The sequence below is a fragment of the Triturus cristatus genome, chromosome 12 (genome assembly GCF_964204655.1).
Source record: "Triturus cristatus chromosome 12, aTriCri1.1, whole genome shotgun sequence".
Taxonomy (NCBI): domain Eukaryota; kingdom Metazoa; phylum Chordata; class Amphibia; order Caudata; family Salamandridae; genus Triturus; species Triturus cristatus.
This window is the reverse complement of record NC_140595.1, coordinates 820,227,457-820,250,201: the sequence shown is the minus strand read 5'-3', so window position 1 is coordinate 820,250,201 and position 22,745 is coordinate 820,227,457. Positions and strand designations below refer to the sequence as shown.

Below are 22,745 nucleotides of genomic sequence, written 5' to 3'. Positions count from 1 at the left end.
GTCCGTCCTTCCGGGACATCTGGCCTCCCCTGCTTGCTATATCTGTTAATTGTCCCCATTGCTCTCATTTCTACTTAATCAACAAACAGTTTCCCTTCAGTCCTTCCATTTGTTGCTCTCCTTCCAGGATTTGCCATCGGTATGCCAATTTGTGAGTTTGAGCTGGTGAAAGACCCCGAAGTGCAGGATTTCCGTCGCAACATCTTGAGCGTCTGCAAAGAGGCCATGGACCTACGGGAGACCAGTGGGCCGCATAGCCAGGCACTCTACGTTTACCCACCGAATGTGGAGTCCACTCCAGAGCTTCCGAAGCATATCTACAGCAAGCTGGATAACGGTGAGTCCCGCCTTTGGCAGACACTGCGCAATCCACCTGCCCGCAAGCTGGATTTTAATTCATTTTTTGGCTTCCTGAGAGATGCATCTGCCATAAAACTCACTAGCTCATCTGTAAATATTCTTGATCACACTATTCTGTTAGCTTAGGGAACCCTCCGGCGTGCCTAAATAATGCCCTGTTGAGATCTAGGTGGTTCATCCACCTGGGCGATTGAGCTCTGATGAGAGAGCACTGAAGAAGAAGGCTTCTGTTGGTGTATGCAAAAATATACACTTTCTGGGATAAATACAAAGTAGGTAAATAGCTACAAAGGGTACACATCTAAAGGAGTCATTCATTGAATAGTACAGAAAGCTCCCACAGCATTCACAGAAACCTCGCACAATGCCTTCGCTGATGTCGTAAGGCGGCTTCTCTACACTGTGCCGACCCAGTTGATCCACTGTGCCCGGGACTGCAGGATGAGCAGCTCGGAGCGCTTCACCTTCCACATCCCTGGATGAAATGTGATGAAGAGAGACATCTTGGAGCTGTTACGCTAGTTGTGCCACCATGACGCAACAAGCCACCAATAATATGCTCTCTATGATTCGAGTGGTGTTTTGAATGGGGTTAAGAGACTCTAGATGTGAGTTCTTCCGGGTAACCTCCGGACAATTCTGTAGGGCATATCATTCATTGGGAGAGCATACAAGTTGGAACCATCTGCAAAGTAGTCTCCTCTCACCTTGAGCATGCTCATTCTTGCCACTGCCCTGCTCATCTGAGATTATTTTGACCCATGGTCAGAGCCCTTTCTTCTCTGTATTGTGTGGGGGCCTCCACTCTGAGACATCGAGCAAGTCCCTGAATAAGGATCACCTGAGTAAAAGAAACTGGCCAGGCGGGGCCTTGCTTGGCCCCGAAACCTGTAGACTTCAATTAGTCAATTAGGAGCTCTGTGGTGCACATATGTATCTTGGGAAAGGCTGGAGACTGGCCCTGCCAAGCCTAGCTGCAGCCACCCAGGCACACCAGTGTGTGTTGTGACATTTTAAGCCTGCCTCAATCAGGTTTCTGCCAGAAAGTAGTGTCCGTCTCCTTTTTGCGAATGTGCTATTTTGTGGGCCTTCCCTCAGACCAGCACATTCTTTGTGATGCAGCCTGCACTTACTTACTAGTATTTTAGGTCTCGCCTGACCCACCGCATTCGCTGGTCTGGCGAGACTTATTGAGAGGGCTCCAAAAAGTGCCACCAGGCCAGCCTAGAGCTACAGTGCATGTGCGCGGGCACGCGTGCGCCGCGCTTTACCGCATTACTTTCACTTTCGCGGCCGCTTTGATGTTTGATCGCGATCACTTTCACGGCGGCACGGCCGCTTGGCATAGCCAATAGGTCTCGCTTTTGGGACCTTATAAGTATTTAGTTATGCAACTGTTGCATGACTAAACACTTATAAGGTCGCAAAGGCGAGACCTATTGGCTATGCCAATGCTTGTTTTAATATATATTCTTGCATATCTTTAAATGATCAATTGGAAGGTCAGTGATTCTGTGAATATGGTTTAGAACAGGGGTCTCCAACAGGTCAATCACGAGTTACCAGTAGCTCAGAGGCTACTTCTGAGTAGCTTGCATGTAATACTTAACAGGCAGCTGATATGACAATATGCAGGTACCAAATGCTTAGGCAGCCCTTTAAAACAGAGTGCACGGCTCAGCTGCCAGGAGCCTGAAAATGCATGTAGTCCACACACTCCAGAAAAATTCTTGCTTTGTTTCTTTTGTTTCTCTTTTCTTTCATTTTCTTACTTTTACTACTTCTTTGTTTCCTTCTTTCACTGCTTGTTTCTTGATCTCCTTTTTTCTGTCCATATTTCTATGTTTCGTAAGTTCTTACTTTTTTTTGCTTCAGTTCACTCTCCCTACTTTGTTCTTTTATCTCCCCACTTGCTCTCATTTCATCACTTCTTCTTTCATTTTCAACTTCTCTTATTTGTCTTTGTTTTTCTTCCTGTCTTTTGTTTTAACTTTCCTGTTGCCTTTCATTCACATTTCTTTCCTTTTCTCCTATTTTCCATTTCTCGCCTTTCTTTACTTTCTTTTTTCTTCCCCACTTTCACTTCTTCCTTTTTTACCTCCTTGTGCTCCTATTTTGTTTTTCTTTCACTTTGTTTTTTTTATTCTTGCTCTACTTTTCTTCTACCTCTTTCCTTCTCGACTTGTACTCTAGTTGCTCTCCTTTTTACTTTCCTTCAGTCTGTTTTCTTTCTTATTTTCTCTTGCGCAGTGTTACTTTTTGTACCTCTTTCTTCTTCAACTTTCCCTTTTTCATCAGTTTCTTTGTTGTACTATCTTTTCTCCTTCATTTCTTCTTTCTCCTTTCCTTAGATTATGTTCCTTATTTTTTCGTTCCTTTCCTTTTTTTTCTTGAGCTTTGTTATTCTGCCTTCTGTCATGTCTTTTTTTCTCTCTCATTCTGGCCGTTTTTGTTTATTTCTTTTGTCTTCTTCCTTCTGCTTTTATTCTCTTGTCTTTCTCCTTCACTTCCTCATGCTCTCACCCCACCTTTCTCTATCCCTTCCTTTCTCTTGCTCACCCCCACTTAACTCTTTTCTCTTTTTGCATTGTTTCCTCTTTCACTGGCATTCTCTCTTCTGAAGGAAGTGACCCGATTAGAGCCACCCGGGTCACTCACTACCACCTCTCAGCCTTCCATACAAATGAAGAATCGGTCAGACAGTAGAGAATACAAACCAAGTATATGTTTATTCCGATACACTCGAGTGGAGCCCCGTCTGCCCAGTCGCTTAGGGGTGCTGCAGAGAGGACTGACTTCAGCAAACATAGCGGTACATTATGTACATTTTCAGCACCAGGATAGACCAGCCCCTAATGGAACTTTCCGAGCAGGTGCGGCTAACACAAAGAAGTACTGTAAGATTAGTCTTGATTCTGAGGCCAGGCACACTGTATCTCTTAGCCAAGGTCATCCAGGCAGTGCCTGCTGCTAGACTAGTGGGAGAAAACCTCTTTCTAGTGGGAAAGGTATGCGCTAATAAGACAGTGCGTTCATTAGCAGAGTAAGACCTAACCTTGGATAAATGAAACTTTCCACCACCTACTTTACCAGGTGACAATAAGCAGTCAGTGGCATGATTCAAAATGGCGGCTAAACACAAAATGGTGCAGCGAATGGTAACTTTACATGAAACTGTGCACAGCCAGAATAGTGAAACATTTTCATTTAATCATTTCCTTCCTTTCCTTCTTCCTCTAATTTGTTCTTCCTCTCTGTACTTGCTTCTGTCATTGTCTTTTGCTTCCTTTGTTTCCTTTTTTCCCCACACATTTCCTTTCCTTTCTCCCTCTACTTCCCTTTTATTTATTCCTCTCCTTCCTTTCTTTCGTTGGCGGCCCGCGGACCTTGCCTTGCAGTTTCCACTGCCGGCAGTATACACAGAAGATGACTGCAGAAGCATACGTACTGAATACGTATTAAATAGGCATTCACTAGTATGCTCCTGCAGCCATCTTCTGTGTTTACTGCCGGCCTCTTTGACGTCAGGGCACCTTTGGAAAGCTTCTCAAAAGGCCCTTTAAATGTCAGCTGTAAGCTTGGGAAGCTTCCTGTTTGACAGAGACAGATAGAGGCAGAGAGTGAGATAGAGGCAGAGAGACAGATAGAGGCAGAGAGACAGATAGAGGCAGAGAGACAGATAGAGGCAGAGAGACAGATAGAGGCAGAGAGACGGATAGAGGCCGAGAGACGGATAGAGGCCGAGAGACGGATAGAGACAGAGAGACGGATAGAGGCAGAGAGACGGATAGAGGCAGAGAGACAGATAGAGGCACAAAGACAGATAGAGGCAGAGACAGACATATAGAGACAGAGGCAGAGACAGATAGAGGCAGAGACAGGGACAGGGTCAGACTGGCAGAGACAGATAGAGGTAGAGACAGATAGAGGTAGAGACAGACCGCGATAGAGCCAGAGAGAGAGAGACAGAGAGAGAGGCAGGGACAGATAGAGGCAGGGACAGATAGAGGCAGGGACAGATAGAGGCAGAGACTGATAGAGGCAGAGACTGATAGAGGCAGAGACTGATAGAGGCAGACAGAGACAGAGGCAGAGATAGAGACAGACAGAGATTGAGACAGAGACAGAGATTGAGACAGAGACAGAGACAGGGACAGACAGAGACAGATAGAGGCAGAGACATGGACAGACAGATAGATTCAGAGACAGGCAGAGACAGACAGTGACAGAGAGGCAGAGTGACAGAGAGGGAGATGGAGGGAGACAGAGACAGGGACAGACGGAAACAGGGACAGATAGAGACAGGGACAGATAGATAGATGCAGAGACGGGCAGAGACAGAGAGGCAGAGAGACAGAGACGGAGAGGGGGGAGAGAGAGGGAGGGAGAGGGAGACAGAGAGAGAGGGAGACAGAGGGAGGCAGAGGGAGAGAGTCAGGGGGAGACCAAGGGAGACAGACCGAGGGAGACAGACAGAGGGAGACAGAAAGAGGGAGACAGAGACGGAGGGAGGGAGAAAGAGGGAGGGAGACAGTACGATGGAGACAGTAAGAGGGAGGGAGACAGTACGATGGAGGGAGACAGAGGGAGGGAGACAGAGAGAGGGAGACAGAGAGAGGGAGACAGACAGAGGAAGACAGAGAGAGGGAGACAGACAGAGGAAGACAGACGGAGGGAGAAAGAGGGAGGGAGACAGTAAGAGGGAGACAGCAAGAGGGAGAGACATAGTAAGAGGGAGGGAGACAGAGGAAGAGAGACAGACAGAGGGAGACAGACAGAGGAAGAAAGAGAGAGACAGAGGTAGGGAGACAGCAGGAGGGAGACAGCAGGAGGGAGACAGAAGGAGGGAGACAGAAAGAGGGAGAGAGAGGGAGGGAGACAGGGAGAGAGAGACACAGAGAGGGAGACACAGAGAGGGAGACTGAGAGAGAGGGAGACTGAGAGAGAGGGAGACTGAGAGAGAGAGGGAGACAGAGAGGGAGGGAGACAGAGGGAGACAGAGCGGGAGACAGACAGAAGGAGACAGACCGAGGGAGGGAGACAGAGGGAGACAGACAGAGGGAGACAGAGGGAGGGAGAGAGCCAGAGGGAGACAGAGGGAAGGAGATAGAGGGAGGGAGAGGGAGACAGAGAGAGGGAGACAGAGGGAGGGAGACAGAGGGAGAGAGAGGAAGAGAGAGAGAGAGGGAGACAGAGGGAGGGAGATAGAGGGAGGGAGAAAGAGGAAGACAGAGCGAGGGAGATCGTTTTTTTTTACCCCTCTAGCCCCACCCCCCTCCCCCACTGACCCTGCCCCCACCGGTGCGGCCCTCGGCCACAAACCACACTGTAAATCCCCCCCCCCCCAGAGAAAGTTTGTGAGTACTCATGGTCTAAAGAGTGCCTAGCATCTTAAAGCAATCTTTTCATGTGTTAATTTGTGTGTCAATATTGTCTGAGAGCTGTATAGTGTGCCGGTTACAGCCCATATATGTTTTATTTAGATATCTATAAAGTCTGCATGAACCACGCCAAATGTATCACTGCTAATGATGCTTTGTGCGCTCACCCTCAACATGAGAACAGCGCCCTCTTACGCATTGTATGAGAATGAGAGCACAAGTCTCAAATAAATGCTCACCTCTTGCGCGATTCATAAACAAGGGGCACACCTGGTCCTTGGGGACCCACAAGTTAAAATTGCTTTAGATCTCATGTGGCATTAATGCCCTGTGCTCACTGAAGCAGAACTGGGGAACTCTAGGAAGGGGGTGCTTACGTCACTTGCTCTTATGTACCCTCATCTAACGTCCATATATTAGGCAGGAGCCAGGATGCTTTTAAGTAAACAGAAGTAGCCCTCACTACAGCAAAGAATGGAGACCCCTGGTTTAGAAAATAGTTTTTTTTTAGTTTTCTAATAACTTGACATTCCTGCAAACCCCTCGTGTCGTAAGCATTAACCAGTACAGAGGTATACAAAGACACCAGTTTATGGTGAAACCTCGCGATCCTCCATGTTGACATAGTATCTTTCGTTGTATTGAAACACACCGAGGGTTGTGATATTGTGTCGCTGCGTCCAGCTCAGTTTCATTGCATTGATTCTGTGTTTCTACTCTCGGTGTGTCCCGGAGTTCATGACCCTCTCATGACAGTGCGGCGAATCTTCCAGAAACTTGACAGTCTCCTGACTCGCATCCCCCTGCACACATACTCCGATCAGTCGAGGGGAAATTGAAGTGTTTGGAGTGGTCTAAAAACAGCATTTCCTATTCTTCAGTCCCGTGTGCATGCTCGCTGTGTCGCAGCTAAAACTTCTGAATGGAATTTTACCCACTCGGCACGAGGACAGCATTTTACTCCTAATAGACTCTTTTTTGGGCTGTAAATGCACTCGGTAGTTTTTGATCGGTTTGTGTCCTGCTAAGATGTCGAGTCGGCTTCAAGTGGTGACCCATGCGCACATTTTGTATCTGGGTGACCGACCCCTGCTGAGCCCAAGACGCGAAGAACCAAAAGGAAGCTTGCTTTCTGCAGGGACAAGGAAGGGTTTAGCGTATACAAAAGAGCACCTGGAAACTGAAAGAAGAAGGAAAAGGAAGCTTGCTCTCTGCAGGGACAAGGAAGGGTTTAGCGTATACAAAAGAGCACCTGGAAACTGAAAGAAGAAGGAAAGGGAAGCTTGCTCTCTGCAGGGACAAGGAAGGGTTTAGCGTATACAAAAGAGCACCTGGAAACTGAAAGAAGAAGGAAAGGGAAGCTTGCTTTCTGCAGGGACAAGGAAGGGTTTAGCGTATACAAAAGAGCACCTGGAAACTGAAAGAAGAAGGAAAGGGAAGCTTGCTTTCTGCAGGGACAAGGAAGGGTTTAGCGTATACAAAAGAGCACCTGGAAACTGAAAGAAGAAGGAAAGGGAAGCTTGCTTTCTGCAGGGACAAGGAAGGGTTTAGCGTATACAAAAGAGCACCTGGAAACTGAAAGAAGAAGGAAAAGGAAGCTTGCTTTCTGCAGGGACAAGGAAGGGTTTAGCGTATACAAAAGAGCACCTGGAAACTGAAAGAAGAAGGAAAAGGAAGCTTGCTTTCTGCAGGGACAAGGAAGGGTTTAGCGTATACAAAAGAGCACCTGGAAACTGAAAGAAGAAGGAAAGGGAAGCTTGCTCTCTGCAGGGACAAGGAAGGGTTTAGCGTATACAAAAGAGCACCTGGAAACTGAAAGAAGAAGGAAAAGGAAGCTTGCTCTCTGCAGGGACAAGGAAGGGTTTAGCGTATACAAAAGAGCACCTGGAAACTGAAAGAAGAAGGAAAGGGAAGCTTGCTCTCTGCAGGGACAAGGAAGGGTTTAGCGTATACAAACGAGCACCTGGAAACTGACAGGAGAAGGACAGGAAGAAAGCTGGACTTGAGCAGGCGAGAGCGGACTGGGACCTGAATTCTGGACAGAAACTGGATAATGTCTTCAGAAGGTCAAATTAGAAACACAACACATATTCGGTACATGAAACAATGGAGAGGGAGTAGGGACTACTAAACACAAGAACAGTAGACAGCCCACCATAAATGATGGTTTGCATGCTCCATGGGAAATGATGTGTTTGTAACTGAAAAGAGGTCACATTAAGGCAAGAAGCAGTTATTTTCAGAGCCGTGGGAGCCGCCCCACCGCTCCTGTGGGAGAAGAGCGGGAAATGAAGCCCTGTGTACGAGTCCGCAAGCCTCAGCGCTCACTGGCACCCTGCGGTAACATAAACTAAGGCTAGAACACAACAACAAGAGAGGACCCAGGGAACAGAACCAGGGAACAGAATCCACAGGTGGGGCACAGGAACGGCAGGACTCTCCTCGGAGAACCGGAGAATGGGGAATGATACATGATGCAGAAACAAGGACTAGGAAAGGCAGAACTGCAGTCGAAGGAACCAGGAATGGGGAAAGCATGACCGACTGCAGGAAGACCAGAGCAGACCAACCAAACTAACTATTTGGAGAAGCCAGAAATACACAGCAAACTAGAAAAGGCGAACATGAGGAGTGATGGTCGGTGGGATACAAGCAGAACAAGGAACTCTGCAATACCAGGCAAGGATTCTGCACAGAAACTAAATAAGACCAGCATTAGATAACAAGACTAGGACAAGACGAGCAATGGCTCCAAGACGGGAGCTGGGAAATCAAGGAACAATGAAACATTGAAATAATCTAATCATTCTAACTAGGAACGGGCTTTAAAGCGCAAAGCGATGTTCACGCAGTCTCATCAGTAAGATGGTTGCGAGAATGCTGAGCTGAGAGGGGGGGATATGGGTAACAGCTGAGGAGAGGAGCCCAGGTGCAGGGGCAATCCGTTCGAAAGGTGGGACTTCAGACTTCCACCTCCCGAGGGAATGATGCACTGGGGCTTCGAGAGGGAAAGACGCGGCCAGAATAAGGGAGATGGGGAAACTGGAGTAATAGGAACCATGGTGAGAAATGGAACTCCGCCTCCAGGATATGATTGGGGCACGGTTTGAGAAAGGAAGGAACCATGCAGACCAGAATGCATCGCTAGGGTAGTGTGAACACCAGGACTGGAGTGATAAGTCAAGCAAGTTTTGCAGTCTGTGTGATAGTGTTTACTAGTAAACTTGGAAAAACGCAGGAGCTCCCATGACCCCCCGTGGAGCGCCTCTTGGGTCCACGATGGTAGAATCCTAATATTGGAGTCGTGATGGATTCCAGAGACCTTTGCATGAAAAAAATCTCAAGGGAGCAAATGAGGACAATACGGAGACCTTCTAATCTGAGAAAGGATCAGAAAACACCCAAGAAGGATGAAAAATGTCCTTTATTCTCAAGAAAAAACGTAGGTTGATACAGAAGCATCTAAGACAGACTATTCTGAAGGAGAAGTCGAATATATTCCCAGCATGAGAAACACCGAGGAAACTTAGAGGAGTAGTGGTGCCATAAGTGACACATGTTGTGAGGGGTCCCCAGTATCCCACACTGTTCCCTTTTTGTGAACTGCACCAAAACTTGCAAGAGCAAGGCATCAATGTGTCTTCTGCCATCCTGAGAAACTGGTGCTGCTGCCACCCGCTGCTGATGCGTACGCCCAATTGCCAAAGATGTACACCGGCTGAAGTCTCCACACAGAGACTAAACCTACTGTACGAGCCTTTACCTGCATATGGTATAGGACGCCTCATCAACGAAGTGTCCGCTGTAGGAGCAGTTACGCAGAACTTGCCCACCAGAGTTTCTCCGCCACCGAGCAGATGAACAGTGCTTAGCCGTGAATGGAATGAGAGACTTTGCCCACAGAGGAGTCTGCTATATAAACTTTTGCCCAGGTGGACTTGAGTCTGCGAAAGCCATTGAAGTGATTTACGCCCCTAGCCAGTGGGGTAATCCATGGTGAACTGCACCTGTGCCGTAATAATTTCTACACCAACTCTACATATGGTGATCGTGAAATGTAGAACTGCTGGGCAGAGGAGATGGCAGCAGAGAGAGTGTAGCGCCTTCATGGCGATTGTAGATGGAATTATAGTCACCCTGTAATTGTAACTCTGTTGAACTGTGCGGCATTTTCTTTCGCTGAGAAATTTAGGTAATTTATTTTTATACTAAAGATGAGCAGTGAGTTAAACATTCCGTTATTGTCTCTGTCGGTCGACTGAGCTCCTGTCTCCACACTATCTCTATGAGAAGCCTTTGACCGCTCACCCTAGTGATCCGAGAGTCCATTGCGGAAAGGGTGAACTTAGCCTCGTTGCAGAGTCATCGGCGGCTGCTCCCCATGAACCAGTGGCAATAGACCGCAATCGCAGTGGTAGGGCCCCAGTAGCCTGCCTACCCTGTGGCCCCATAAATTGGGTCTGACAGTTTCCTTGAAATATCACACAACTTGTTCTTAAACACATTCAGGGCTGTTCACAAAGTTACCTTACACATGTGAAAAATGTACCCTACATGTAAGTTTGCTCTGACACTTTTGGGTAACTTTACTACTTTTGGCTAGTCACCATTTCTGAGTGTAAAGCTATTAAAGTACAGAGTTGTCCCTCTCCATCCCCTGAACTAGGGGTTGGAGACAAATTTACGAGTGTAAATTACATCAGCCAAAAAGGTGCAGTAGTAGTCTAGGACTACACATGGTCAAACAGTGATACTGCTACACCCACCCACCCCATAGAAAATAGTGGAGGCAAGGACTTAAAAAGAACCCCATATGAAATAATGATAAAATTAATTATTTTATTTTGACTTTATAAAAAGATATTTACAAATTAAATAGAATGTTTAGAAAAAAATCTAAAATAAAATGTTATTACATTTTTAAATATTTTAATAAGCTTTTGTGAATTTAAAAACGAATGTAACATTACTTTGTATTAAAATGTAAGTAAATTGCACTAAATTCCTTACATCACTTTCAATAATTAATACATAATACAAAAATATATTTGTCTTACTATAGTTGGGATTTTTTTAAATGTAAACTTCTGAAAAATGTTCATTATTGAATATATTTAAATTAATCCCATATTTCAGAACTACCCTAATAGTGCTGTAGCATTTTTTTAATTTTCTATTGCATTTAAAACGAATATATAAAAATAATTTACATTATAATGTAACATTTTTCCAAGTTTATTGAATATTTGTTTACTTTTCTCTATACTTTAGTTTAGGGAGCTCTCCCATTCAGTTTTAAATTCAACAAAGGTTATACAAATATCTTAAAATTAAACAATTTTCTTTTTCTTTTTAGATATTTTTGAACACTCAATTGAATATATTTTTAAGTAGTTTAAATAATTGAACATTATTTCCTAGGGAGTTTTGTTTTAAGCCCCTTCTTCTATTAATTTCTATAGGAGGGTGTCGCAATAGCATGCTTCACCATGTTTGGTGCTGGACATACTCCAGATATGAGCTGTAGTACATTTACTACTGTTGTGGGTAATATTTGGCTGTAGTAACTTTAGAAGTGCAGTGTGTCATTAGTGGTGGCTCTTGTTTTTTGTGGGTAGGTGCACATTCTACATAACCTCTTGCATAACCCTCCATAAACTCTCCTTTACTTCTTCCTTAATTCCTCCCCTTTATTTGCAAGTAGTCCCAATTTTTCCCTGGTTCTCCGGGCCGCGTTCCAGTCCATCGTCTAATTGCTACTGCAGATTGGGACCAACCGATTTGAGGTTGCATGCGTGGCCGTTCAGAGTGTACATGGCCTAGGAGTTTGCACAGGACTGTTCTGAGTATATAAGGACCAAAGCTGATTTGCAAATTGTTAATTCTCTTCCAGTAATGGCATAGTCAAGCTAAAAAAAAACACATATGGAATGTGCCCAGGCTATTTCTAGTGGCTAAGATTAAATCAAGTTTCCATTCATCACTTTTTTGTTGGATAATTGTCATTTTTTATTTTCTTTTTATTAAAAGTTTTTTCAGTAGCAACAATAGATATCTGCAGACAAAGTTAAATATAGAGTGCACATTGCAAGTCTTGGTAGTTAAACATTTTAAACAAACTGATTCAATCTAACAGTATGTCAATGGGGAATTCTAACATCTCCTCTAAAGCAAGCTCACACATCTTGTCACTGCTGAACAGGGGAGACACAGTGGCACCAGCAGTTTTCGTTGTCCACACAGGTCACAAAAAGGGGTCATACACTCTTATTGTAGGAGAATAAAAGCAAAATCTGTACTGAGAAATTGAACACATCAGAAAGCAGTTAGTAAATTTAGCAAATAGACATTTAAATCAGTTTAATGTTAATTAGGTTTAAAAATCCTGTGGCTTGGATTGTGTAGAAACATGAGAAATTCTATTATTCCTGCAGTGACCTTTAGCGTGAAAAAACCAATCATGCTGTCATAAATATTTCCTTTCTGCTTTTATTGTTGTCTCACTATACAAGAACAAGCAAGACACCAAGGATTTTAGCAATATATGGGAAGGGTGATGGAGTAATTAAATATAATAAGAAATAAAATCCCTTATACTGTACATTAAAAGGATATTGCAAGTTCGGCAGATTGCAGGACAGGCCCCAGTCCAAACTGATAGACTGCTGGGAAATGAGACACCCCTGCCATGGTTGGGCTGATCCGGGAGCGTGATCAATGCAGAAGTGTTGGCGTGTAGTACAGTATAATTTGAAATGTGCATAAGTGACATACACTGACACGCCACTTCACATGGGCAGCAGAGCCCAAAAGCTTTTCATTAAGTTATTAATGCTGTTATTTATTAGCTAAGGTAATAAAGACTAAACAATCAATAGCTAGTAAGAAGTAACTCAATACCATCATATTAGAATGTGAAATGCAGAGCAGATCCAAGGTGAAATTGTGATCAACCTCTTGCAGAAAGTCTGTCAGAAGCGTTTCCTCTGCATTAGAGCAAAGAGTCCGCAGACCCACTCTCCTAAACAACCGCGGATGCAAGCGGTGAGGCTCCTGAAGCTATGTGGCACACACCGCGGGCATTATTGGCTCCAATGGTAGTGTAGCATTGATGGTTAGTCTGCCAGTGCTGTGTGCCTCCATGTTGTCTCCGGTGGTGTAATGGAGACTGTTGCATGCCCCTTGGTACCCTCTGACCTAGCCTTGGATGGTGGCAGCTTATTGTTGTTTTTGAAGTACGCCAGGTGCATCCGAAGAAGAAGTCCACTTCCTTATGTGTCTCAAGGGAGCCTCTTTTGTTTTTAGTAAAAGTAATGTTCACAGGCATCATGGGCAGTCACCACTGTCGTGAGAGAGCTACAGGTTTATGCTTCGCGAACCTTGCTGGTGCACCTCTTATTAGGGCTACTGTTTGTAATCATTTTGATATCAGGAATGGTGTTTGCAAGATTGAGGATGAGCGCTCTAAACATAGAACAATCCCGTGCCCCACTTCATTATCCATTTTCTCCCTTTGTTTCAAGAACTGTCTGGAGGGAATCAACACTGTTCCAGCCAGGGCGGCCCAAAGGAAGGTATGTACACACAGCCATTGGCCATTGCAATGCATTGACTATTACAATGCATTGACTATTACAACACATTGTGGACAATGACATTTCCTGACTTCTTTTGTAGAGTGGCCCAAACTGAGTGGATGACGATGTAATCTGTGATATGCGCTGGGCATTGAAGGGCTGTGTGCAGCTACCCACCTGCCTGGCATTTGCGATATAAGAGCTGCTCACCACCTCAATCATCTTTTAAAATCAGACCTGTCTCATCTCTGTTGCTCTTGGTATCTCCTGTATGTGGAGCTGCAGGCTACCCACTTTCTTTTGACCAGTACTAAGCCCACTGAACATCCGATGGCCCTGCTACTGGCCTTGCCCATGTGAAAGCCCACAAACACTTAGTCCAGAGTCACGGACTAGAGCCCTGAAGCATGCTTTACCTATCAAAACCAGTTTAGAATGGGTTGCCCAAGAAGTGAACTCAGTAGCTACAGATGTTCTTGATTACCTGCTTAAGCCTATCGTACCCCCTCACCAGAGATAAAGACAGGATGCTGAAAGATCAGCTGCTACCAGTGCAGTGAGAAGAGTGGTGACTCTGTCCTGCAAGCAGAGTCCTCCCTGCTATAAATATAGTTTTTCTTCTTCACTTACCTGCTTTGTGTGTTAGCTTGGCAACCTGGTTGATAATTAGCAACCGGTCAAGTTACCTTCCTTATCAATTGGGAGCCCTATGCGCCCTTGGACTTGTGCACTCTTTGTTCACACCTAACCCTAAACCAATAGGCATGCCTCCTTGGTTTCTGTAAATGCACTTTCCAATTACAAGACACTGTCGCCTTCCAGTGTAGCTACCACCAGAACTAGCATGATGTTCCTTTGTATTGTTTTGGATGTCTGCAAACCTCTGCAGTTCAAATCCTCTTTGGCCGCAAATCTTAACCAATACAGAAGTATACAAAGTAATCAGTCGTGGTGGAAAGGGATTTTGATACAATACCTTTCATTGTAAGTGAATGTAAGAAAGATTTTTTTTATTTGGGTGAGCGATTGCTCAGGGAGTAATGAAACTAACTTGAACCCCAAAGTCACTAAATTAAACCGAGCTCATCCCTCTGATAGCTATGATACAGAACAGACAAGCTTAACTTGGGGCAATGCGTAATGTATATGTACAGTACCAAAACAATAAAAAGGTCAAAACACCCAAAAATAAAAATCCCCAAACCAAATAAAAAAAATATAGTAAAACTTAATAACAAAAATGACTGCAAAATGCCAAAAATCCTATCAGAAGCTATATGTATTTTTGACGTTTTAAGTAAATATAGTACCAGATAACATTAAGCACCATTAATTGTTTATGGGAGCGGTTGATTGGGAACTAGATGCGATCCGTGATGGATAGTGGTTCTGTTACACCAACCAGGTTTATCCCAGTCAAGGATTTTTCCTACTTAGTCTTGTTATGGAGCTCGGAATTCTCCAGCAGGTTAAATCTAAAAATGTTATCTGAGGAGGGTGCATTGAAATTTGGCGCCTTTGCTGCAATATCTCCCTGATGGCTCCTGAGGCGCTGAAAGTCCAAAAATGTTTTAAGTTTTCACTTATCAGGGTTTCGAGAACAGCCTCTCTAGGTCATGTCTAAAGCTCTCAGGACCGCAAGGACATCATGTAATGGCCAGGACACACTTCAGCAGACGCCATTAGCAAGGTCCAGTCCAGGCCCAGTTGCTATTGGTCACTTCAGGAAACAGGCTTCTTGCAGCTTGCTGTGTCCCTGTAGCCACACAGGAAGTCAGCCTATGAGTCCACTCCTATTTTCCTTGTTGCTCGAGGAGCCAGGTCCAGTCCTTCGGGCTTCTCTCAGGTCACAGACAGTAAGTGCCCTCTGGAGGGTGCATTGGAATGTCACATTTATGGTTGGTACCAGCTAGTGGGTAGGGTGACTCCTGGCTCCTACATAACCAATAGGGTAAAAGTTCCCAGGGACCACCCTACCCAGTTTTGCAGCAGTTACTTTATGCCCTACTGCAAAGAATCACAAAATACCCCTCACTCCGAAAATCCAAGATGAGAAAACCATTTTTTCCTTGTACAGAGGTATTGTGTCCACCCATAGGTGTGGCCAGGGAAATATGTAGCTTCGTCCCTTGTGTCCACTCCAAACCAGTTTTTGGGGTAGCTTATTTCCCACTGGGTTCAGAGCCAGCCTGGCTAGTGTGGGCATTGGGAACAACGGCTTTCCCTTCTTCAGGTCTCACCTTACACTAACTATGAAAGGGCAGTCCTCGCCTCTATCCCTTTCATTTTAATGAAGTTCCTAGGTCCATCCCAATTGTCCTTACTAAGCTGATAGGGATCAAATGCTCCATACCTGGTCTGTCCGGTCACCAGGCCTAATCCATTGCTCTGCTCTGGATACCAGTTTTCACTCCTTATTAAGGTCAAGCACTTGCTGTGCACATGCTAGCAGGGTAATGCAAATTAGCCTTGGGGAGCTTCATGCAGGGGAAAGTTAACTTCCTAAAAGCTCCTTTTCCTAAATACTTATTACACTTTAACTTCAACAATGAATTGGAATTTTATTAAATAGGAAGAATATTCTTTGAATGTCTATTTTTGCTGTTTCCTGTCAAAAGTTACAAATTCAAGTTTATAATCTGTGCTTTGGCATTTTCTAGGATCCAGATGCAGGGCTTCCTATGAAAATAGCTTTTGAGGCCTAGTCACTGGAGCAACATGTCAAATTAAATTTTGCATGTTTTGATTTTCCCGGGTATTACAGTTCTCACTATAAAATCATTTGTTTTATGGTGTTGTCACCATTTTCTATTTCTTTATGTTTTTTTTTTTAATGTTGATAATGTTAATATATTGTATACAATTACCTATTATTACAAATATTTTTATCATACTTTGTTACAGCTGTGATAATTGTGTTGTACTGCACCTAGACACTCCCTGCACCACCTCCCTGGAGCAAGACCTCATCTATGTCTCCTTCTAGAATCTTGGAGGCTTCATGACTCCAACTTTCTACTGCACATCTTATAACCAGAGCACTGGTTGCTAAAAGTCATCTGCATTCTCTCTTTAAGAATGCTTAGAAGCCATTTCATCTGTGTGTTCCAGAAATTGATCCTGACATTTCCCAAGATGCTTTCTTGTGGATATGAGTGTTGTAAAAATCCTTTAAATATCTTTGGGCTGGCTGCAGGTGATGCAGGTCACTTAAAACATCCACTGTGCTGTGTGTGTATGGTTTCTAGATCTCCCTGGGCTGGCTGGAATTATTGCAGCCTATTTTAAAGCTCTGTGGGCTGGCTGTAAGTGGTATGGCCTCATGTGATGCACCTTGGGCTGTCCCTATGCGGCACAGGCATCTCACATTGTTCACTGCCCCCTCTGAAGGTAGATTTGGCTACTTATATCTTTCTGTGCTGTCTACAAGTGTTGTAGGTGACTAGAAAAGCTAATGGCTACTATAAACCTCATACACACTTCTTATTCCTTCTATAATTGGCTTGGGCCTCGACCATTGGTATCTTGGTCACCTGGAAGTGGTGCAGATTTACTACAGACCTAGCAACTGATCTAGGTGGCATGTAGGTTTCCTGCGAGGATCCTTGGAAAAGTTAATAGTGGCTCAGGTATCCCTCAAAGTGCGTGGGGCACAGAAGTGGTTTAAGCCTTTTACAAAGATTTCTGAGACATCTGGATTGAGTCTACATCTTATACTTAGCGTCTTGCATAAGTGACAATTAATGAGGATTCTTCTTTTTTTAAATGTTATTTTTATTGATAACACATGCATGCATACACATCGAGGAGATCTCAAAATTGTCAATGCAACATGTAGTTCATACAGTATTTGTTTACAGTAGTGAATGTCTGAAAAATGATCAAAGGGGTTTTAAAATTCCAATATAGAGCGGAACAGCCATCACGTGACACCCAAGAAATTACATCCAGGGGTCCGATCTTGCTCGGAAAGACTCCGAATGGGATTCGGTTTTGCAGATTCTGATTCGGAACCCTTGTTTCCGAACGAACCGTACACATTTCCCAACGACCGATTAGGATGCCAGGAAACTGTTCTAGCAGTCCGAATCAGTTCCGAAAGGCATTCGGACAGCCTGAGTCTTTCGGAGTCGATTCGTACAGCTCTATGGACATGGTTTCTGGACGAGCAATTACGATGACTGATTCAGACAGCCGTTCCGATTTGGTCTGCCAGACACGAAACAGCTGTCGGAATCTGTCTTTGGGGGCCCAATGCGGGCCCCCCTTCACCCAGAGGCGTCCGAATAGGGCCAGTGGGGGTACCCAAGGGACCCCTCTTCCCAACCATGCACATTGTGGCAGGCACCATGGGGTGCCCACCACAGGGTGCAAGGTTTTCCCACCCACCCCTTTTTTCAATGGGAGCCTGTGTTCTCCTTCGGAACACAGGCTCCCATTGAAGTCAATGGGAATCCGACCGAACGATGTTGGGAAGCATCGTAATCTGTCGGTTGGAATCGCAGAAACCGATTCAGTCAGAAGAGTTTCCTAACAAGATCGTAAACGGCCCCCAAGTGTCTGCCAAACAATAATTGAGGATTCTTATCAAGTTTAATCGGCTGTATGCAAGTGGTGAAAATGTCTTAGGAAGCTCTTTGTAAATTGCTTGTTGTGTAGCCCCTACGCAGATTTTATTAGTTGGATATCTTAAACTTCTGCAAGTCTTTTTGGGCTGGCTGAAAACAGTGTAAGTCAGTCAAAGCTGCAAGTTGCGTAGGCCTCAGAAGTCGTCCTGGTTTGGCTTTAACTGGTGTTGAACTCATGGAGCTCTTTGGACGTTTGTATGCAGTTTACTGCTTACAGTATTCCAGGAGATGATTGTATGTGTTACAGACTACTCACTAAGCTGTTTTGAAAAATTGTAAGTGGCACAGACTGCCCATGAAACTCCTTCAGTTGGTTGTAAATGGTGTAAGTCGCTTATGAAGCACCCTAGGCTAACTGCTAGTATTATCAGCATTCAACAAAGCTCCTTTGGCCACTCCATTTGCACCTATATATATGTTTAGATAAATTGCATGCGGGGTAGCCTTATGCAACTCAATTTGGGCATGCCATACATGGTGTAGACCTCATGTAAAAGTCATTGGTGTTGGACTTTTTGAGACACTGTGGAAGACTGTAAATGGTTTATGCCTTATACAAATCACATTTTAGTGTTAAGAGGTGCAGGCTTCTTGCAAAGTCTTTGGAAAAGATGTGAGTAATGTAGACCTCGTACCAAAGATTCTTGAATTGCCAAAGTGCTGTAGACCGTTTACAAATCTCTTTTGGTCTCGCTGCAAGAAATATAACTTCCTGCAAAGCGCTTTAGGCGGGTGATACTTAATTGTTTCTGTACGAAATTGGACTTTGGAAAACTTATTTTCGTTGTCTGTGCTTTTCTACTTACTTGGTTTACTGCCCCACAGGAGGCATCATCGTAACCATCTGGGTGATCGTATCACCCAACAATGACAAGCAGAAGTACACTCTGAAGATTCCGCACAACTACCTCCCGGAGCAGGTGATCGCAGACGCCATCCGCAAGAAGACTCGCAGCATGCACCTTTCACCAGAACAGCTCAAGCTCTGCGTATTGGAGTATCAGGGCAAGTACATCCTCAAGGTCTGCGGCTGCGACGAGTACCTGCTGGAGAAGTACCCGCTTAGCCAATATAAGGTGAACGGCCTTTCAGCAGTCTCTTCTGTGTAGCTCCCATTAGTGTCCAGTCCAGAGAAACGCCTTTCAGGGATATTGCTCTCAAGTGTGCTCCGTCACACAGAATGCGATGGCATATTAGAGCCCAAGGCATCCATCCTGCTCATTTTCTACATACCTTTACTGGCAAGTCCTGCTTGGTGCCCTGCTTTGCTTGTGCCTTTCTGAGCACCAATGCTTTCCTTGCATGTGAAAGGTGTTGAATCCATTTACTGTCTTTGGCTCCATCGCTTGCACCAGGAAGTTGTTCCCTGTACAGTACGTGCTTATCCCCAAAAAGTATTTTGGAATGTTTTCCAAAGGTCCTGATGTTATGTTTTTTTCTGCTATTTTTGGTGTCTGCTCCTTGTACAGTACATCAGGAACTGTATTAGCCTTGGCCGCCTACCGCACCTCATGCTGATGTCCAAGGACAGCCTGTACAGCCAACTGCCAGCCAACGTCTTCGTCATGCCGTCCTATGCCCGCCGCTCTGCCACCGCCTCATACATGAACGGCGATGCACCTGCCAAGTCCCTGTGGTCCATCAACAGCCTGTTGCGCATAAAGATTCTTTGTGCTACGTACGTGAATGTCAACATCCGGGACATTGATAAGGTGAGCCTTGTCGTAGTTGGGAATAGGTTAATGACTCCTTAACTTGACCAGGCGAGGCAGGGAGTCTCTTTTGGTCCCTTGTTCCTCTTTCACAGCCTTTTTGATGTATCTGTTAAGCTCTCTTTCTCTTTATCCAGACTTTCTCTGCTTTCAAACAGGTGGGATGGTCCTCTCATGTAAAGTACAGATATATGTGGCTGACCACTAGAAATTGAGGCTAGAAATGTTGCTTCCATTCAGCCACACATCCTGTCTTTCAAGCTCAAGCCACAAGAGCAGATGCAGTTAGTGATGTGGAGTTTGTGGATAAGAGGTCTGAGGGGTTACTAGAATGAGTAAAATTTTCACTCAATGCCCCATTGACAAATAAAGTCGGTTTTTGTTGGGGAGAGCGTTGCTTTTGAAATCAGGGCGCCGAAGGGGCCTATTTTTCTTGGACTACCCTTCTGCTCAGTGTGAGGAAGGCGGGGTAGATACTCTCATAAACAGTATTTTAAAATAAAAGCCAGAGTACAGTGGGACTGCAAAATACAACACAATATTGTTAGCAAAATCAATTTTAGAGAGACAATTCGCGTATTATTCTTTAATTAGCACATTTCATTTGGCTATGGTTGTCATTTTTGGTGTCCTGATAGATTTTGGTTATTTTCTTTGACTACACTGTTTTTGTGCACTGCCATGATGCCACAAAGTAATTCTGCCTGGCTAATAGTGCCCAAAAAGCATGTTTATCCTGGAATTCGGGAAGACTGTTGTCCAATGAAAAACCTTATTGAAGAGCTATTTCTGTCTTCAATATTTTCCTTGACATTATTTTTCACCTAATTTTTCTTTTCTTCTTCTTAGATTTACGTTCGGACAGGAATTTACCATGGTGGAGAGCCTCTCTGTGACAATGTGAACACTCAACGGGTCCCCTGTTCAAACCCTAGGTAACAAGCGTCACTGTGCCCAAGGGCCTGGTAGCCACTTCTTTACTCCTAATGTACTGCTTAGACAGAGGTTCACAGGCTTGCTGCATAGGAGTAGCCAGGCATTATTCTGCCCCCATCACTGATTCTGATCAAAGAGCCATTTAGTTATTTAAAGATTCCTACTCAATTACATATAGAGTTCCTCAGCTGTGAGTTGCTGTAAAGCCCCTTCAAGACGTGGAACATGTAGCATGCTTCTCTGCACTGTGGCCGCATGCATCGAACTGTCGATGATAGTGTGTCAGTGGGTCAAATGCTGGATACAGATTACTATGTATAACCAGCAATCCAAGCATGAGCCACTGAGCCTTTCATACTTTTAATCTTGGTAAAAAGCAGCCCATTAAGCTAGGATTTATTTAGAGCTTTTATTTACAGTAAGTAACCTATGTTGGTCTTGGCAGTCCATGGATACCACCAGCCCGCCCTAGAGTATGAAATTGGTTTGGTCGACAATAGGAAACCGAGCCCAGTCTCAGTCAGTCAAGATAAACTTTATTTCGGCAAAAAAGCCATAAAAGCACAATACAATAATAAAACATCTGTTAAAAATCAACATTGAATATTGTACAAATCCAAAGTAATACAGTTAGATAAAAATATTGCCTGGGTAAAAAGGTGAAACACAATCTTAATTATAACTCGCATCTCCTCCTGATATAAAAAGCTGCTTTCATAAAATTAAGTATTGCAAAGCAAATTTCGAGGGATCCTGGAGACTGCAATCAAATTTGCACTTCCTTGTGCTGTCTCACCTTAGCCTTTTGCAATAGCAGCACCAGAAAATGGCGTCTTGGCCCTTGATATAAGGAGCAAAACAAAGTCAAGTGGCTGGTGCTTTGAATAGAGAGGTTGTCACACCCATACAGAGATAAAATCTGAATCCATACCCTTGATAAAGGGAGGCGGATGAGTTTAAAGTGGAAAGTGCATAGCCTAGAAAGAATAAGCCAATAACGACATGTCAGGTTTGTAATCCACCCCGAATATGGCTCTGTGATACAAGTTGTTGAAACATCTGCATAGTTTACAATTGTTCACTTGGCCTTAAACAACTCTGAGCGTTTATTCGAGCACTGCTCCAAATGCAATTATTCGACACATGGTTTGTGGTTGTAGCCAATAGAATGTGGGAATCTGTAAAGATCTGACAGGCCCGAACTATTGACGGTTTCCCTCCGATACTTAAATCATTTCATTTCTTCCACCCCATCTAGTAACATACTGTCATACATACAAATGCTTGTCAGACCTACCTCTGGGGATGGCCATAGTTTTACCCACAGTAGCAGGGGGGTGGCTAGACCAATCAGATCTTCTAAAAATGGCATCCCAAGTTCCTCAAGGCAGATAAGAGTGGCTGTACCTCCTGGGAACTACACTAGTCAGCGCACAAATTAATTTTATGCTCGTTGTAAAATTTCCGCTTTGTTGTACCCCCCGAGGCCCCCACCATAGACACCCACTGAAATGCACTTACTCTTAAAAAGTTTCAACATTTCTGGGTTTGGTTTATTTTGGAACTTATGGGCAAATCTAAAAATGGCCTCAATCTTTGTATAAAAAAGTCTGACATCGAAATGTTAAAAGTGGGGGCCGTGTTAAAGAATCCCAAGATAGTTAAAATCTTTCTCTTTTGATAAATTTGAATCCCACTTGTCATAATATGCAGCCTAGATAAATTTACTTTAAGATCCAGGTCCTCCATGTACACTAAAAACTGGTCTAAAAGGGCTTGGAGGGTATTAGCAGTACGCACAATCCAAACTGCGCCGCCCGCATATAATAAAATGGGAATATCATCACAAGCTTTATTTCGACATAAAAGTCATAAAAGCAACATACGACAAAGATGACATAAAATGAGTAGAGGTAAAGAATGATACAGTAATAAGTATACAGTTAATCATCTTAAAATCTAGTTAAAAACAAGCAATATTTCATCATTATGTAGGAACGCAGTACAATACAAGGAGAGACTTTCAATTTGCTTGAACTAATTACCAAAATAAAAAAAATAAAAAATGGGAATAGATTTTGGTCCCATACGGGTTACATCCTTATTATTTTCTAAAAAAAAATTAACAATACCATTTATGTAAAGTAAAGA

At 44.1% G+C, this 22,745-nt stretch overlaps 1 protein-coding gene across 2 annotated transcripts in view; it reads left to right on the top strand.

Moving 5' to 3' along the window:
- LOC146782982 (phosphatidylinositol 4,5-bisphosphate 3-kinase catalytic subunit alpha isoform-like) overlaps positions 1-22,745 on the top strand; it is a 247,975-nt gene that overhangs the window by 70,796 nt on the left and 154,434 nt on the right. Inside the window, exons 4-8 of one of the 2 annotated variants that reach the window (XM_085639316.1) lie at positions 128-337; positions 13,265-13,315; positions 18,772-19,022; positions 19,416-19,658; positions 20,508-20,593. In XM_085639316.1, coding sequence (XP_085495442.1) covers positions 128-337; positions 13,265-13,315; positions 18,772-19,022; positions 19,416-19,658; positions 20,508-20,593 — 841 coding nt within the window. The remainder of the gene's footprint in view (positions 1-127; positions 338-13,264; positions 13,316-18,771; positions 19,023-19,415; positions 19,659-20,507; positions 20,594-22,745) is intronic. The other variant, XM_085639315.1, reaches the window with a different exon arrangement.